This window comes from Pan paniscus, chromosome 5 (assembly GCF_029289425.2).
Source record: "Pan paniscus chromosome 5, NHGRI_mPanPan1-v2.0_pri, whole genome shotgun sequence".
NCBI classification, from domain to species: Eukaryota; Metazoa; Chordata; class Mammalia; order Primates; family Hominidae; genus Pan; species Pan paniscus.
The window spans coordinates 165,716,917-165,736,509 of record NC_073254.2 but is presented as its reverse complement, the minus strand read 5'-3'; the positions used below and the strand labels follow the sequence as shown (position 1 = coordinate 165,736,509).

General features: G+C 38.5%; 1 protein-coding gene across 2 annotated transcripts in view; it reads left to right on the top strand.

Annotated features, from left to right (window-relative positions):
* Nucleotides 1–19,593, top strand: part of EPM2A (EPM2A glucan phosphatase, laforin) — a 124,482-nt gene that overhangs the window by 12,993 nt on the left and 91,896 nt on the right. The window contains exon 2 of one of the 2 annotated variants that reach the window (XM_063605517.1): nt 4,855–6,823. In XM_063605517.1, the coding sequence (XP_063461587.1) occupies nt 6,523–6,823 (301 nt within the window). In that variant the 5' untranslated portion in view covers nt 4,855–6,522. Of the gene's footprint in view, nt 1–4,812; nt 6,824–19,593 lie in introns of those variants that run through there. The other variant, XM_024929011.4, reaches the window with a different exon arrangement.

Here is a 19,593-nt window from a genome sequence, read left to right as displayed (position 1 = left end):
AATTCCTATAGCCAGCTTGGTGTCTGCCAATATCCCTGAATGAATATCGATGTGAAAATCCTCAATAAAATACTGGCAAACAGAATCCAGCAGCACATTAAAAAGCTTATCTACCATGCTCATGATCAAGTCAGCTTCATCCCTGGGATGCAAGGCTGGTTCAACATATGCAAATCAATAAATGTAATTCATCACATAAACAGAACCAATGACTAAAACCACACAATTATCTCAATAGATGCAGAAAAGGCCTTCAACAAAATTCAACACCGCTTCATGCTAAAAACTCTCAATAAACTATTTATTGATGGAATGTATATATCAAAATAAGAAGGGCTACTTATGACACACACACAGCCAATATAATACTGAATGGGCGAAAGCTGGAAACATTCCCTTTGAAAACCAGCACAAGACAAGGATGCCCTCTCTCACCACTCCTATTCAACATAGTACTGGAAGTTCTGGCAGGCCAATCAGATAAGAGAAAGAAATAAAGGGTATTCAATTAGGAAGAGAGGAAATCAAATTGTCTCTGCTTGCAGATGATATGATGGTATATTTAGAAAACCCCATTGTCTCAGCCCATAATCTCCTTAAGGTGATAGGCAACTTCAGCAAAGTCTCAGGATACAAAATCAAAGTGCAAAAATCACAAGCATTCCTATACACCAATAATAGAGAAACAGAGAGCCAAATCATGAGTGAACTCCTTTTCACAATTGCTACAAAGAGAATAAAATACCCAGGAATACAACTTACAAGGGATGTGAAGGACCTTTCAAGGAGAACTACAAACCACTGCTCAAGGAAATCAGAGAGGACACAAACAAATGGGGAAACATTCCATGCTCATGGATAGGAAGAATCAATATCGTGAAAATGGCCATACTGTCCAAAGTAATTTATAGATTCAATGCTATCCCCATCAAGCTACCATTGACTTCCTTCACAGAATTAGAAAAAACTACTTTAAATTACACATGGAACCAAAAAAGAGCCTGTATATCCAAGAAAATCCTAAGCAAAAAGAACAAAGCTGGAGGCATCACACTACCTAACTTCAAACTATACTACAAGGCTACAGTAACCAAAACAGCATGGTACTAGTACCAAAACAGATATATAGACCAATGAAACAGAACAGAGGCCTCAGAAATAATGCCACACATCTATAACCACCTGATTTTTGACAAACCTGCCAAAAAAACAAGAAATGGGGAAAGGATTCCCTATTTAATAAATGGTGCTGGGAAAACTGGCTAGCCATATGCAGAAAACTGAAACTGGACCCCTTCCTTACACCTTATATGAAAATTAACTCAAGATGGATTAAAGACTTAAATGTAAGACCTAAAACCATAAAAAACCTAGAAGAAAACCTTGGCAATACTATTCAGGACATTGGCATGGGCAAAGACTTCATGACTAAAACACCAAAAGCAATGGCAATGAAAGCCAAAATTGAGAAATGGGATATATTTAAACTAAAGAGCTTCTGCACAGCAAAAGAAACTATTGTCATAGTAAACAGGCAACCTACAGAATGAGAGAAAGTTTTTGCAATCTATCCATCTGACAAAAGGCTAATATCCAGAATCTATGAGGAACTTAAACAAATTTACAAGAAAAAAACAAACAACCCCATCAAAAAGTGGGTGAAGGATATGAACAGACACTTCTCAAAAGAAGACATTTATGCTGCCAACAAACATATGAAGAAAGCTTGTCATCACTGGTCATTAGAGAAATGCAAATCAAAACCACAATGAGATGCCATCTCATGCCAGTTAGAATGGCGATCATGAAAAAGTCAGGAAACAACAGATGCTGGAGATGATGTGAAGAAATAGGAATGTTTTTACACTGTTGGTGGGAATGTAAATTAGTTCAACTATTATGGAAGACAGTGTGGTGATTCCTTAAGGATCTAGAACCAGAAACACCCTCTGACCCAGCAATCCCATTACTGGGTATATACCCACAGGATTTTACATCATTCTACTATAAAGACACATACACACGTATGTTTATTGCAGCACCATTCACAGCAGCAAAGACTTGGAGCCAACCCAAATGCCCATCAGTGATAGACTGGATAAAGAAAATGTGACACGTATACACCATGGAATACTATGCAGCCATAAAAAAGGATGAGTTCATGTCCTTTGCAGAGATATGGATGAAGCTGGAAACCATCATTCTCAGCAAACTAACACAGGAACAGAAAACCAAACACTACATGTTCTCACTCATAAGTGGGAGCTGAACAATGAGAACACATGGACACAAGGAGGAACATCACACACCAGGGCCTATCGGGGGGTGGGGGCTAGAGGACGGATAGCATTAGGAGAAATATGTAATGTAGATGACGGGTTGATGGGTGCAGCAAACCACTATGGCAGGTGTATACCTATGTAACAAACCTGCAAGTTCTGCACGCGTATCCCAGAACTTAAAGTAGAATAATTTTTTTTTAAAAGTACTTATCAGGTTTGCCCTGCCAACAGTCTCCATTCTCTATTTAAGTATAAATGAGTAAGCTCTGCTTTCAGCTAGCCTCTTTCCTTTTTCTCAAAGTCTTTGAAAGTTCCTTTGGGAGTTTCAAATCTTCCCTTCCAGCCACCATTCTTTTATTCCTAAGGGTTGAGTTATCATGCTCTCCACTCTATTTGGGAAGGGTATTAACCAGCCTGCCATTCAAGTTATTCAGACCTAGGAGGATCTTTTTACAGCTGAAGGAAGCTCTAAACCAGTGTCTCTAACCTTGAGGTCCAGCCACCTGGCTTGGCACTCTACTTTCCCCAGGCAAAGTCATTTTAGGTCATTGCCTAGGAAAACCCAGGCTTGAATGACCTGTTGAGTAGAGGTTTTCAAAGGAGAAGTGAAGGGGAGGAGATGTAGATTTTACAATGATGGAGGTGTGTGATGGAAAGGGCAGGTCAATGTCTTCTGAAAGGGCATACGCTTCATTGTAATTTCATGCTTGGAGCATTCCTAAAAATTAATATTTTAATAATGTAAATTGTAAAGAAAGAAGAATGACAAAACAGGCCGGTGGTGATGCACTGAAGATGCAAAACTTCTCTACGGTGGTATGGATGGGAACTGGAATTATTGGAATCGACAAGAGATGAGATTTTTATATGTATCAAAAAAAGACATGAATTTTTACAACAGTTGAGGAATGTAGTGGGATTTTGGGGCAAAGCCTTAGTTTAGTTTATATCCTTCTATTGTTCTAGATTCCCAAAGGGGTTTCTAACCCATGGGAACCCCAACTTATGAGGTAGCCTAAGCCATACTTTTTCAATCCAGAAAAAAGTTAGCTGTAACATGCAAAAGTTTTTAAGCTGTATTCAAACTCTGTCTGAAAGGGATTTTCTTTTATTGCTACAAAATTGCATAGTATATGTGACACATTTAACTTTTAGATATGTTTTGTTGAGTAATAAACTAATACTTATAACAGTCCCTGAACTATGTGGATAAAATATGGTTTACATCAGTGAATGTGTATACACATATAAAATACTACAAGGAAAGATTTATGATAACTCACTGACTAGTGAAAGATTGCTTCAGAAAACATAAATCTCCCAAGATCAAACTAATAGCTTTCCCTGAGGGGGCTTCAAAAGAATTTACATTTGAATTGGATCTTGAAACTCTATGTTTGAATTTATCACCCATTCCTCAGGAAAGTTTATAGTTATATATAAGATAGCATTATAAAAATGAAATTCAATGACAACAAATTGTTTTGGTCTTTTAAAAATTATTATCAGAATTATGTTACTCTACTGGACTGATTCTTGCTCTAAATTTAGCTTGTCCCCATAGCATCAAGAATCTGACCTCAAATGGATTTCATAAATAATCCCTTTTAATAAATACCATGATTCTTCGAAATGTAAAAAGAAATCTCATATGGAGGACCCAACAAGGAAAAAGATCTAAAACTAACACAACTTAAAAACTGGTAAAATTCTTCACCTTGGCTTCTTAAATCTGTTTCTATTGCCAACACATAGGTATAAAAAGGCATACAAATTATAATTTCCAAGAACCTGCAGCCAAATCCTCTCCAAATGCTAAGATATATGAGTCTTTACAGAGTCATTGATCCGTTTAGACTGCCACTCATGATTCATCTGTTCTTTAATTCCTAAGGATGAAGTTAGTCACAAGAAATAATGATAGGAATTTAATTTTTTTAAATTAAGAGCTGACAGAGAATAACATTTAAATATGCTAGAATTTATATGCATTCTAAAACAGATTTTCCTTATCAGAATTTATATCTGTATCTATATCTATAAGCTGAATGCACGCCTTTTAGCCCCTGGCTCTGCCCCTTCCTTGCTGTGGGCTGTTCATTGGACCCTTTTGTGCTGGAGTATCCTCACATCTAAAAATGGGGGTAACAATTGTAGTTACCTTATAGGATTGGTGAGAGACTTAAATAAGATAATATGAGTACGAAAACCATGTGCCTGGCCCATAATATAGGCTCAATGGATATTATCATGGTTAATACTTATACATCCAAATGATTGACCGTCAAAATATGATCAAGGCCTTGATATATGTCCCTTAAGCCCTATTTTGGTCTTGTTCTCCTTTCCAGTTGCATTTTACTTACTACACAGTGCAGCTATCCAATTTATACCTTATTTAAATCCTTGCCATAAAATAAGCTATTACATATTTTGTTTAGGGGCTTAAGAGGGTTACTTCTTCCAATGGTTAAAATTATTTCAACTTCTTTATGATGAGAGAAGAGTAAAGGAACCAATGTCCGTTGAGCAAAGATATTGTTTAATTTTTCCGCTACTGTTTCATCTACAGAATGGGCAGAACTCACTCTGGAAGAGCTGGTGGGAATAATGCCATTTGGGAAGCACACAACATAGGCAGCACAGTGGAGCACAAGAAAGTCCGGAGCTGTTAGCTCCCAGGTCCTGAAGGAATGAGAACTTTCACCGGAGTCTGGATTCCACTGTAGACAAAATCCTCTCTGCATCGCCAAATGACTCTTATTTTCCTAAACTTACTCTAAGAATATCTTTTAACAGCAATTTGAATAAACCGACTCACATGCCACTGTGATTTAATGTGTGATTTGCTGCCGAATTAGCTGTGTTTGGCCAGCCCTTCTGTCTTCACATTTTTCATAGTGTTTATCCTTAAGCTTAGCAACCAGCCAAACTTCGAGTGGAATATCAACATTCAAGAGTAAAATGTATTATTAGTTTTCTAATTGTTCCACAAGAGATTGAGTTTGTGTAGTTTACATTTTTGCACTTTCTGTTTTACTTATATCCTCAACGCATGAAATTTTGGCCTGTTCCCCTTTACTATTCACAAACTTCCAAACACTGGTAAAAATGCCTTTGTGTGTCTTTAATTCACGTAACAGATTTGTGTTATGTTAAATGTTAGTGAATATATAAACCTAAGAATACAAGGATAATTTTGTTAAAGAATCAGAAAGTATCAGGACATTCGTTTGTCTTATGGCAGAGACAAATTGAAGTTCCCCACCAAGATATACGTATTTTGGATTTGGGCCAGACAGCTAAAAAACCTGTTTCAACTTAAAACCCAAAAAAGTTTTAAGTTGAAAAAATAATGCTGACTTTTGCTGAAAGTAAATTTTAAACAAAGGTTTTTTTTTAATTTACTCCATTAAAAAATGCATACATTTGGACAGAGCGAGACTCTGTCTCAAAAAAAAAAAAGCATACATTTGTAGTCACAGAATTAGTTTTTGTTTTGACCTTGAAAAGGACTTGAAAGTATTTACTCCAAACTTACTTTACACATACTAAAAATATAGTTTTTGAAAAAAGAAAGTTGATGTGGCTTTTCAGACAAGGGAATGGTAGGTAATGTTTTGCATCAGCTCCGGGTCTTGGGTGATCTCCACCAATCAGAGATCCTTCAGAGCTCGTAGGGTCTAGAAAGATCATTATTTTACACCCTCATTTTACAGACAAAGAACCTGAGACCTGCTAGAGTAAGTGACTTGGTTAAGATAGGGAGCGCTCCAGAGACCGGGTCCAAGATCCTCCCCCGTTTCACAATTAGAAGGCGGCTGTCTAGAGGTCATTCCCTTCCTTATGATCCTCATAAAGTTAATTTCCAGTCTCTTGGAGAGAGAACTGGACGATCGCCTGGCTTAGAAGTTTACCTCCCTCCCCGAACCCCGTTTTCTCTTCCATTTCTTCCGGTCGCGTGTCCCCACCGCCCACAGGTGGAAATCAACCGCCCGCGGGGTTGCGGGGCACAAAGAGGCAGCTGGTGGCTCCGCTGACCCCTTCCCGCCGGCCTGGACGAAGTTTGGGCTCGGGAGCCGCGTGATGCATCCCAAAGAAGGCGCAGAACAGCACGTGTTCTCCCCGGTGCCCGGGGCTCCCACACCACCGCCCAATCGCTGCGGCCGCCTCGTGCTCGGGCCGCGCCTGCCGGCCGCGGGGACTCCGGGCCCGGGTATTCGCGCCGCCGCCGCCCGCCATGCGATTCCGCTTTGGGGTGGTGGTGCCGCCCGCCGTGGCCGGCGCCCGGCCGGAGCTGCTGGTGGTGGGGTCGCGGCCCGAGCTGGGGCGTTGGGAGCCGCGCGGTGCCGTCCGCCTGAGGCCGGCAGGCACCGCGGCGGGCGCCGGGGCCCTGGCGCTGCAGGAGCCGGGCCTGTGGCTCGGGGAGGTGGAGCTGGCGGCCGAGGAGGCGGCGCAGGACGGGGCGGAGCCGGGCCGCGTGGACACGTTCTGGTACAAGTTCCTGAAGCGGGAGCCGGGAGGAGAGCTCTCCTGGGAAGGTATTGCCAGCAGACGCCTGCCCCCGGCGCAGAGCGGGAGCTCCGGCCCGCACCCCCAACCGGGGCCTCGGCCTCGGGCAGGCCCCGCAGGCCCCGGTGGCGCGCGTCCCGGGCATTTTGCCCGCGTCCCTGCGCACTCCCCGGGCGACCTGGGCTGACCCTGCTCTGCCGGCCACGCTGTCGCCGCCAGCCGCGCCTCCGGCTTCCTACTGATTCCCTAGACCCGTACAGCGCTCCCGGCCGCCTTCCCGCCCACTCTGTTGCCTGCCCCTCTGACCTGGTTTCCGCACACCCAGTCCTCAGCTTCTTTCCAACCGCGCCTGCGTCACGGGCCAGTGCCCTTCGTCTCCCGCCCGGGGCCCCCTTCGCCCTCCGAGTGCCCCTCGACCTCCGAGTCCCCTCTTCGCGGGTCCCTTGGCTGCCCGGCCGCGCGCCGCTGATGGCTTCAACAGCCCAGCTCCGCCTTAGTTGGGTTTTGTGTCCTCATTTTCCTGCTCTAATTCACTAAAAAAAACCCCAAACGACCCAACCAACGAAACTAGCGTTTTCGCTAATCCTAGACAGCAACGTGCTACTTAGATTTTTTTTCATAGATATTGAGAATGAACTAATGGAAAGACGTTGAATATTTCCCTTTTTGGATTTTTTTTTCTTTTTAAATCCCAGATATATGACAATTGAGACATGACCTGATTTCTTAAAATACTAAAACAATACATGCTGGTTGTAAAATAATAATAAAGAAATGTACATAGTGAAAACTTACAGTGTTTCCTCCACACATCTTAAGCACACTGCTTGTACACATTTATGTATGTGATATATGCATATACTTTTTTTTTTTACAAAAATTATATAGTAATTCTGAATTTTTGCTTTTCTTGGCTAACAATATGTTAGGGACATCTTTCACTGTCACTACACGTAGATATGTATTTTACATGTAGATGTATATTTTAAATGGCAACAAATTATTCTGCACCTACCAATGTGCATTTAGGTTCTTTTCAGTTTTCCTCTGTCGTAAACAGTAGTGGCTTAATTGAAATTCCTTTTACAGGTATCTTTGAACATTCGGGAGTGTTTCTGCAGAGTGGATTCAAAGAAGTGAAATTATTAGGTCAAAATGCAGTCATTTTTTTTAACACTTCATTAAAGACTGCTAAATTATGCCCTAAAAGGGTGATAACTAATATCGGCTCCCGCCAACAGTGTCTGAATTGAGACAGCCCCTTTCTTTAAAGGAAATGTGCAAGGTTGTAGACTGGAGTGGGTGTGACTCAATAGTTGAAGTCAATGAAATGAATGTCTCTTTAGAAGTTTATATGAAAAAAAAATGGGCCATTTAGCCTGTAATGATGTAGAAACAAAGAATCAGTAAAGAAGATAGAGTGGAATGTGTTTATATATTATCCTTGTTCTCCTTTTCTACCTCACTGGGCTTATGGTCTGGTAGCATTTATTGGTCTGTTATTTTACCATGACAGAATTGAAGGATACCCTCTTCAGTTTATCCTTTCTTTACAGAGTATTACTATTATTCATAGTATTGTAGAATTATTTTTTAAAATAATATCTGATAATTGTAATAAAAATGGAAATGGTGTGAAACAAACATCTTCCCTTTCCCTAGTTCTTTAGCCTTTCTAATAGTCCTCCCTATGCCGTTAATAGTTTGCTTATGTTGCTATTTCTTAAGGTACCACAAACTTTTGTTTTTAATTTTTCTAATAGTTACCATATAAGTTATATATAATTTTAAAAGTTAAAATTAGGCAATAGATATTGACACCTACTGGATGCCCATAAAATTAACCATCACACCTGTTATGAAATATGAGGAATTTAGCTCAAGTTCACTCTCTGTCTTCTCTGCTGATTTTTTTTTACTATTATTTTCAGTTTTTTTGATAAATATTTTTCTTTACTATCCAAGCAGGAATTATTTTCAGTTTTGTATTAAAAATTGACTGTTGACTTTCTAGGAAGTTACTCCTATAAGAGAAGATAAGAAAAATATTACAATTTCTTCCTGTCTCACTTTGGTTTATTATGACTTTTACATTATCAAGTTTTATATAATTTATATTCTATTTTCTAATTGTTACAGTGCCTTCTTGTTTAAGGTAAATAGACTGATTCTAAACATCGTAAATTAACAGAGAGCTTTATGAGAAGCAGGGTAGCCAAGTGTTTAAGAGCAAGGATTCTGGAGCCAGATTGCCTGGGCTCACCAACCAGTGTGGGATTTGAGGCGTGTCACCTCAGCTCACAATGAAAGGACCAAGCTGCCTAATAAATGAACTGTATTTTGTAGAATAGGATATATATTAAGAACTTACAAGAGGACATATGGTAAATGTTAAATAAGGGCTAGTTATTATTTTTTACTATGATTATTGGGAAACCACGTAGTGCAATTAGACTCGTAAACGAGGAAATAAAATTTTGTGACATGAAAACTGTACCACTGCAAGGAAAAATTCTCTTTTCTTCACTATAAATCATGTTCAGATTTTACTTAAAATGGTACTAGAATTTGTTTTACTTCATATTTGGACTGTAATGTTCTTCTACAACTTATTTAAAAATTTGTTATTAATTTTTTTAACAGAAGAGTTAAACCAGTTCTCACAATGTCCTAGCTTAATTGCACTACTTGATGAATGCATATTGCTTATTTCTTGGAAATAGAATTTTTTCCTTGAAGAATTAGGATTCCTGTTCTAATTTTCACTTTTCACTAATATATGGCTTTCTGATATATATATATATATATGTGTGTGTGTGTTTCTGATATATGTATCAGTTTTATATAAAATATTGACTGTTGACTTTCTATTACATAGAAAGTTCATTCTTATAATCCTATTATGCAGGAAGTTACCCCTATATGAGAGGATAAGAAAAATAGCTTACTTACACATTCCTCTCCCTTCCTTACTTTGGCATACACACACACACACACACACACACACACACACACACACACACACAAGTCTTAGCTGTAAACCTGAGACTTTAAAGAAAACAATCGAACTCCTATGTTAGTTGCACTGTTTTAAATGGTATATCTTCCTCTTTCTTAAAAACCTTAATCATTTCTTTGGAAAATTTTCAAGAAATGGTAAAATCAGAGAGAAAATATCTGAGCCCTCAAATTCCTAAAATGTCTTTATTTGGCTTTCCCACTTGATTGATCATTTGGTACAGTATTCTGGTCTTAAAATAATTTTTCCTTTGAAGACTTTGCCTCAGTAATTTCTAGCTGATAATTATCAGCTGTGGCTGATAATTCTAATGTGAAACTAAGCCCATTCCTGTTAGCAGTCTGTTTTATCACTTGGCACTTGGTTGGCTCTTTAAATTCCAGGAATTGTTTCCTTCAACTCAGGGAAATTTTCTATGATTTCTTTCTCTTTTTTTTGTTGTTCATTAAAAAAATTTCTTCTAAAAAATGACATATATGTGCAGAATGTGCAGTTTTGTTACATAAGTATTATACATGTGCCATGGTGGTTTGCTGCACGTATTGACTCATCCTCTAAGTTCCCTCCCCTCAACCCCCACCCACCAACAGGCCTGGGTGTGTGATGTTCCCCTCTCTGTGTCCATGTGTTCTCTATGTTCAGCTCCCACTTATGAGTGAGAACATGAAGTGTTTGGTTTTGTGTTCCTGTGTTCTCATTAGTCATTGGGCACTTAGGTTGGTTCCATATCTTTGCAATTGTCAATTTTGCTGCTATAAACATACATGTGCTCTGTAGTCAATTGTTTTTTCAGGATGGCTTTTTTATTCTATTGATTTTTCTCCAGTATCTGGTAGTCCTTGGATATCCATTCATTTTTATGAATGAAGGATATGCTGATCAGTAGGGGTAGCTGTGCTGGTTTTCTGTTGAAGTTGTTAGGTTTATTGAAAACCTCCTCTAAATGGGAGAACACTCCATGGAATACTGTGTAATTTGGCAGATTTTGTTAAGGATAAAATTCCGCTCAGGGTGTGTGGCTGGGGAGCCAGCAGGCTTAAGATCGTTATCATTGGCAAAGTAAAAAGAACTTTATCATGAGGTGGGATAATTTAGTATATTTTATTGTTGAATGGAGTTTCCTTTTTTTTTTACCTCTAGGTCTGTCGTGTGGGTCTGTAGACATCACAGGATTTGTTTCACCCAATCTCCAGCTCCTATACCCACACTAGGGTCCTTTCCAGGAAACCCTTTCCCTACTGTGTTTAGAGCATGCTTATTCCATGTTGGTGATGGGAAGGGGTTGAAGGAGGCAGGTGGGAAACCTTTCTTTCAACTCCTCTCCAGGCTGACATGCGTTTATTTGTTAGGTTTCCTCTTTCATGTTGCTTTTCTAGAAGACCTCCCTAACTACCTACTGATTCTTTCTCGTAACATCTGTTCCTTTTTCTTATATCACTTATTACAGGCTAAAAATCACATTAACTATGCTGGATTGGACTCTTTTGCAAGTAACAGAAACTGAATGTGAACCAGTCTAAAAATAATTTTAAAAAATCAATTCATGTAACCAAACTGACAGAAGCATGGAGTACAGCCTCTCTCTCCTCACTTGCTTTCTAGCTCTAACTCTCTTGTTCTCAGATTTGCTTTTCTCAGGTCTTGGCTTTATTTTCTCAAGATAATTGACTCTGTCAAGCTAGGCTTTCCCACAAGAAGCTCAGGACTATATGCCTAAATTGGATGTCACGTGCAGTGTCACACTGTATTCTCTTGGCTTTTCCCTTAAGGCAACAAGATGGCTGCCGCAGCTCTGTTCATCACATGTGCATTTAGTGGAATAAGGGAGAAGAAGGAAGAGTGGAAGAGTCATCCTTAGGTATTCCCCATGATCTAGGAAGCAAATGTTCACCAGAATACCTCCACACTCCCACTTTGTTTTATGTTTAGAATTGGCCAGAACTATTGTGTTTGACTATCTCTGCTGCAGAAGAGACTGGGTGTATTAGTCAGTTCTTGCATTGCTATAAAGAAGTGCCTGAGATTGGGTAATTTATAATGAGAAGAGGTTTAATTGGCTCATGGTTTTGCAAGCTGTACAGGAAACGTGGCTGGGGAGGCCTCAGGAAACTAACAAATATGGCAGAAGATGAAGGGGAAGCAGGGACGATCTGCATGGCTGGAGCAGGAGGAAGAGAGAAAGATGGGGAAGTGCTACACACTTTTAAACAACTAGATCCCATGAGAACCTACTCACTATCATCATGAGAATAGCAAGGGGGATGTCCACCCCCATGATTTAATCACCTTCCACCAGGCCCTTCCTCCAACATTAGGAATTATAATTCAGACATGAGATTTGGGCAGGGACACAAATCTAAACCATATCATTCCACCTCCGGCCCCTCCCAAATCTCCTGTCCTTCTCACACTGTAAAATACAATCTTTCCTTCTCAACAGTCCCCCAAAGTCTCAGCTTATTTCAGCATTAACTCAGAAGTTCGCAGTCCAAAGTCTCATCTGAGACAAGGCAAGTCCCTTTTGGCTAGGAGCCTGTAAAATCAAAACCACTTAATTACTTCCAAGATGCAATGGGGGTACAGACATTGGCTAAGTACTCCCATTCCAAAAGGGAGACGTTAGTCAAAACAAAGGGGTTATAGGCCCCACACAAGTCCAAAACCTAGCAGAGCAGCCGTAAAATCTTAAAGTTGCAAAATAATCTCTTTTGACTCCATGTCTCACACCCAGGTAACATTGATGTGAGGGGTGGGCTTTCAAGGCCATGGGCATCTCTGCCCCTGTGGCTTTGCAGGGTACAGCCCCCATGGCTGCTTTCATGAGCTGGTATTGAGTGTCTGTGGCTTTTCCAGGCCCACAGTGCAAGCTGTTGATGAATCTACCATTGTCTAGAGGACAGTGGCCTTCTTTTCATAGCTCCAGTAGGCAGTGCCCCAGTGGGAACTCTGTTTGGGGGCTCCAACTCAACATTTCCCCTGTGCACTGCCTTAGTAGAGGTTCTCACTGAGGGCTCTGCTGCTGCAGCAGACTTCTGCCTGGATATCTAGGTGTTTCCAAATATCCTCTGAAATCTAGGTGGAGGCTCCCAAGCCTAAACTCTTGCCCTCTGTGCACCAGCTGGCTTAACATCACATGGACGCTTCCAAGGATTATGGCTTGCACCCTCTGGAGCAGTGGACTGAGACATATTTGGGACCCTTTTAACCAAGGCTGGAGGTGGAGAAGCTAGGATTCAGGGAGCAGTGTCCTGAGGTTGTACAGGGTAGTGAGGCCCTGGGCCTGTGAAACTATTTTTCCCTCCTAGGCCTCCAGGCTTGTGGTGAGAGGGGCTGCTATGGAGGTCTCTGAAATGCCTTCCAGGCCTTTTCTACATTGTGTTAGCTGTTAATATACAACTCCTCTTTACTTATGCAAGTTTCTACAGCTGGCTTGAATTCCTCCCTAAAAATGGGGTTTTCTTTTCTACCACATGGCAAGGCTGCAAATTTTCCAAGCTTTTATGCTCTGCTTCCCTTTTAAGTATAAGTTCCAGTTTCAGATAATCTCTTTGCTCATAAATATGCGCATATGCTGTTAGAAGCAGCCAGACCACACCTTGAATGCTTTGCTGCTTAGAAATTTCTTCCACCAGATACCCTAAATCATCTTTCTCAAGTTCAGATTTCCACAAATCTCTAGAGCAGGAGCACAATGCTGCCAGTCTCTTTGCTGAAGCACAACATGAGTGACTACTGTAGTTCCCAGTAAGTTCCTTATCTCTAGCTGAGACCACCTCAGCCTGGACTTCACTGTCCATATCAGTATCAGCATCTTGGTCACAACCATTCAACGAGTCTCCAGGAAGTTCCAAACTTTCCTTCATCCTCCTGCTTCCTCTGAGTCCTCCAAACTGTCCCAACCTCTGCCCAACACCCAGTTCTAAAGCTGCTTCCACATTTTCAGGTATCTTTATAGTAATGCACCTCTTCCCAGAACCAGTTTTCTGTATTAGTCAGTTCTTGCATTACTATAAAGAATGACCTAAGACTGAGTGATTTATAAAGAAAAGAAGCTTAATTGACTTATGATTCTCCAGGCTGTACAGGAAGCATGGCTTGGGAGGTCCAGGAAACTTACAAACGTGGCAGAAGGCAGAGGGGAATCAGGCACGTCCTATATGGCTGGAGCAGGAGGAATAGAGAGAAGGGGGAAGTGCTACACACTTTTAAACAACCAGATCTCATGAGAACGCACTTTCACAAGAACAGCAAGGAGGAAGTCTGCCCCCGTGATTCAATCATCTCTCACCAGGCCCCTCCTTCAACATTGGGGATTACTGTTCAGAGATGAGATTTGAGTGGGGACAAAAATCCAAACCATATCACTGGGAAAGTGCTTTATTTAGGCCAGCACATTCCTTCCCTGAAAAAAATTAGGGTAGTGATTACCAAGAAGAATGAGTAGAGTAGATTTTAGGTAGGCAGCTAACAATGCATGCTACAGTTTAAAACAAAAATATCATGTACAACATTTATTTGTGTATTTATTGGTTTTTGTCTTCTACCAGATTGTAAACTCTATGAGTGTAGGGACTATGTGTATTTTATTCATTCTTTTATATCCTGCAATTGTAGTTGATACATAGTAGCTGCTCAGTAAATATTGGTTGAATGAATAGAGCACAGAACAGAAACAGATGGAGTTTTTTTTTTTATCATGGGCTAATTACTTCTTAGGTGCTTTCAATTAAATTACCCTTTGTCCTCACAACAACACTGCAAGGCAGATATTCATTTCTCTGTTATATAAATAAGAAAATTGAGGCTTTCTTCTAGGTCTAATCTGCTATGAATCCCATCCAGTGAAATTTTATTTTCAGATACTGTATTTCTCATCTGTAGAAGTTCCATTCAGTATTCTTGTGCATCTTTTTCTTTTGTTCTCATTTAGCTTATGTTTTTCTTTAAATTCGTGACCATGTTGAAGATATAGCCAGCGTCCTTATCTTCTCGTTTCCTTATATATGTCATATTTGGGTGTGGTTTCTATTGACTAATTTTTCTAACAGTTATTGATAGTATTTGACTACTTCTTTCCATGCCTTTTTGAGTAACCATAGCTGAGCTTTATTTGTGGATTATATTAAGGTATGATAAATTATATTACATGTATTTTTAAGAATAAACTGTTCAGAATAATTTTAGATTTACAGAAAAGTTGCAAAGACAGTACAGAGTGTTCCTATATACTCCTTACCCAGTTTCCTCTGTTGTTAATATTTTATATTAGTATGACACTTGTGATAATTAAGGAACCAATATTGATACATGATTATTAACTAGGATCCAGATTTCATTCATATTTCATTATTTTTACTTAACATACTTTTTCTCTTCCAATACCTTATCTATATGACCACATTACATTTATTATGACTGTGATAGTTTCTCAGACTTTATGTATTTCTGCAATGACCTTAAAAGTTTTGAATAGTATTCATCAGGTATTTTGCAGAAAGTTGCTCAATTGGGATTTTTCTGGTGTTTCTTTCTCATCATTAGACTTGGATTATGGGTTTTTGGGAAGACCATCAAAGTAAAGTGCCTTCCTTATTACATCATATCAAGGATCTATACTATTAACATGACTTACTACCGTTTGTGATGACTTTGATCATGTAGTTGAAGTCATATTTGTTAGTTTTCTCTGCTGTAAAAGTTGTGTTTTCCCCATATTTCCATACTGTAGTCTTTCAGAAGAAGTCACTGTGCAGTGCTCACGTTTAAAAAGTGAGAAGTTATGTTCTGCCTGCTTGAGGGCAGAATATCTACATTAATTTTCTGGAATGTATTTATATGGAGGATTTGTTTCTTCTCCCTCATTTATTTACCTATTCAATTATTTATATATATAGGAATTCACGGATATTATTTTATACTTCGGTTTAAATATCTTACTACTTTATTTTCTTGTTCAGTTTATTTCAGGTTTGGCCATTGAGAACTCTTTCAGTGACTTCTCTTTTGTGTCTCTTTGACATCCCCCCATCTTTGTGTGTGTGATTTTTAGTTTGTTTTTGAGCACTTCCTTACTTTCTGGCACTACAAGGTGCTCTGAGATCATCTTTTATGTCTCCTTCCTCCACACTAAAATTGGACATTTCTCCAAGGAGCTCTGTTTGATTTTATTGTAGAATGGTATTAGAAATCAAGATCTGGGCAGTGAGTGTGCCTCTTCCTTCTGGGATATTGTTGCTTGTAGGCCTTCTTAGCTGGCAAAACAAAGAAATATACATTTATATTAATTATGTATATATATGGGAAATATATTCTTTGTAATATAAAGTTCTGTGGATTTTGATAATGCACAGTGTCATGTATTCATTATGATAGTCTCATTTAGACTAGTTTCACCTCCCTAGAAACTCCTCTGTCTTGTGTCTATTCAACCCTTCCCACTCCTCAAACCCTTGGCAACCACTGATCTGTTTACCATCTCCATAGTTTTGCCTTTCCACAATGTCAAGTAATTAGAATCGTACAGTGTGTAGCCTTTTCAGACTGGCTTCTGTCACTTAACAATATATTTAATATCTATCTATGTTTTTTTCTGTAGCTGTAATTTCTTTTTATTGCTGAATGATGTTCCATTATATGTATGTTCCACATTTTGTTTATTTGCCTATTGAAAGACATCTTGATTGCTTCCAGGTTTGGGTGATTATGAATAAACATTGGTGTGCAGATTTTTGTGTAGGTATGAATTTTTATATCAGTGGGTAGATATCTAGGAGTGGATTTGCTGAATCATGTGATAAGACTACTCAGCATTGTAAGAAACTGCCAAACCATCTTTTAGAGTGGCCTAGTATTTTTCATTTCCACTGGCATAGAATGAGAGTTCCTGTTCCACATTTTCATCAGTGTCGATGTTGTTAGTGTTTTGGATTTTAACTACTCTAATAGGTGCATAGTGGTATCTCATTGTTTAGATGTGCAATTCTGTAATAAATGATATTGAGCATTGTTTCATATACTTATTTGCCATCTGTATATATTCTTTGGGTGTCTGTTCAGATCTTTTCATTTTTAAATTCAAGATTTTTAAGAGTTCTGTGTATATTTTGGATACAAGTCTTTGAGAGATGGGTGATTTGCGAATATTTTCTCTTAGTGTGTGACTTATTTTTTATTGTAGCAGTGTCCATTGCAAAACAAAACTATTAATAAAATCCAACAACTTTTTTTTTCTTTCACGGATTATGCTTTTGGTATTGAATAAAAAACCTCTTCTCCAAATCCAAGGGCATCTAGTTTTTCTCCTATGTTATTTTTGGAAGTTTTTACATATGTATATATTTATAAGCCATTTTCTGTTAATTTTTATGTTTTATATAAGGTCTGTGGCTAGGTTCTTTTTGCTCCCCATATGGACATCCACTTGTTCCAGCACCGTTTTTTGAAAATACTGTCCATTATTTTTTAAATTGTCTTTATTAGAAACCACCTGACTTTATTTGCATATGTCCATTTCTGTGCTCTCTATTCAGTTCTATATGTCTGGTTTTTTTGAAACCAGTATCACACTCTGTTCATTACTGTAGGTTTATACTGATCTTGAAATAGTGTAGTGTGAATCTTCCAACTTTGTTCTTGTTCTTCAAAATTGTGTTGGCTCTTGTTGGTCATATGCTTTTCCAAATACTTTTTAGATTCAGTTGTTGACTTGTACAGAATAGCTTGCTGTGATTTTGTGTTGAAGCTATAGATCGAGTTCAGAAGAACTGGCATCTTAACAATATTGAGTTTTCAAACTTATGAACATAGAATATTTCTCCCGTTTTGTTAGATTTATACATAAGGGTTTTTGGTGTGCTATTTTAAATAGTATATTTAGTTTTCCTTAAACAATTAAATTTCAGTTGTTCTTTGCTGATATCTAGGAAATAAATTAACTTTTGTATCTATTGATTTTTGTTTGCATGCTGGCCATTGTAATTTCCATTGTTTCATAGAATTTGGATTAGTTTCTGACAGTTAAGTTACTTGTGGATTAGCTTGTTCTATGTAAGGTTCCTCTTGAAGGTTTACAAAGGCAGGTCTCTAGGAAGGTTAGTGCAGCCCCACTATTAAGCAATGAACTCTGGGTTCTTTACTGAATGCCTTATGTATTCAGTGCCCCAAGATTTCCTCACTTTGTCTGGTGGAGACTAAAATGTTTCCCAGTTCTGTGTAAGCTCTGCAAGTTGTCTGGCTTACAATTTTCAGAAATTTTTCTTTTCTTGCTGTTTGTTCTTTGTATGACTCTGTCAAAGTTTACGTTATGCATCCACAGATTGACATGCAGCCAAAGAATCTAGGAAACTTTTATGCAGATTTATGGACTTCTTTGTCTGCATAGCTTTCTCATCTCTGGTATTTAACTCTCACTTTGTTCTCCCCAAATGTGAGAGTAAAGTCCCACATCCCTATGTCATGGTTTGGAAATGCCCTGAAGTCAGAAATCCATGGCATTTATATCATTCATCTTGTTTGTTTTCTTCTCTTAGGGATTATAGTCCTGTACTGCCCTTTATTCAACATTCAAAAACAATTATTTTATGAATTTTGCCATTTTTCTAGTTGTTCTTTTTGTTGGCAGGAACAGAAATCTCTACTGATTTTAAAAAATTTTGCAGGCAGGTATTTGTCCAGCATATTCTTAAATTTTTTGCAAAATAATAAGTCTTGATTTTGTTATTTAACTTATTTCTAATTTTTTTGGTATACTTGTGTGTTTTTGTGTTCTGTGTGTATGCATATGTATATAGTCTAAACTATATCTTTCTTGTGAAATTAGATTATTTGTTTTGGAACTCTCTTCCTTCATGCTGAAAATCCTTAACTCTAATTATAATGTGCCATTAGATTGACATGTCCCCACTCAGTGATACTCTGGATGAGGTTTTATATTCTTAGATTTTAATGGCCATAAATTCAGCCTTCAAATTATCACTATTTTTTTACTCCACTCTTTCATTTGTCCTGCACAAACTGTAATTTACCTTCATTTCATATTACCTTTTGTGCTACAGCATTTATGTTAGAGCATATTTGATATAAAAATTTTGAATCCTTAAATAATCTATTATAATTTAAGAAGATTAAACAAATCAACATGAAATTTTATGTCTTTAAAATAACACATTTGTTTGCGAAGGCAGCCATAATCAAGTACCGCACACTGGGTGGTTTAAATAACAGAAATTTATGGTTCCACAGATCTGAAGCCTAAAGGCCCAAAATGAAGGTGCCATCAGAGTTGGTTTCTTATGAAAGCTGTGAGGTAATTATCTGTTCCAGGCCTCTTTCCTTGGTTTATAGATGGCTATCTTCTCCCTGCCTCTTAACACCATCTTCTCTTTTTGTCTCTGTGCCCAAATTTCTTCTTATAAAGGCACTAATCATATTGGATTGGGGCCACCCCTAATTACCTCATTTTAACTTTATTACCACTGTAAACATCCTATCTTCAAATAAGATCACATTCTGAGGATCTAGGAGTTAGGACTTTTATATGAATTTTGGGGGACACAGCTCAACGCATAACAGAGTAAATCTTTTCTAATACTTCATTCACCAAATTATTCTAACATTTCGGGTTATGATTTAGTATTCCCTTCTATACCACATTACCTCTACTAGGCATGACATGGAAATTTGGCAAGTAAATTTTAATATCCCATATAGAAACTCTGAGCTCTAGAACTTATTAGGGAGAAGTTCTTTGTGTTTGTGTTGGCTGTGCGGTATCTTTGTATT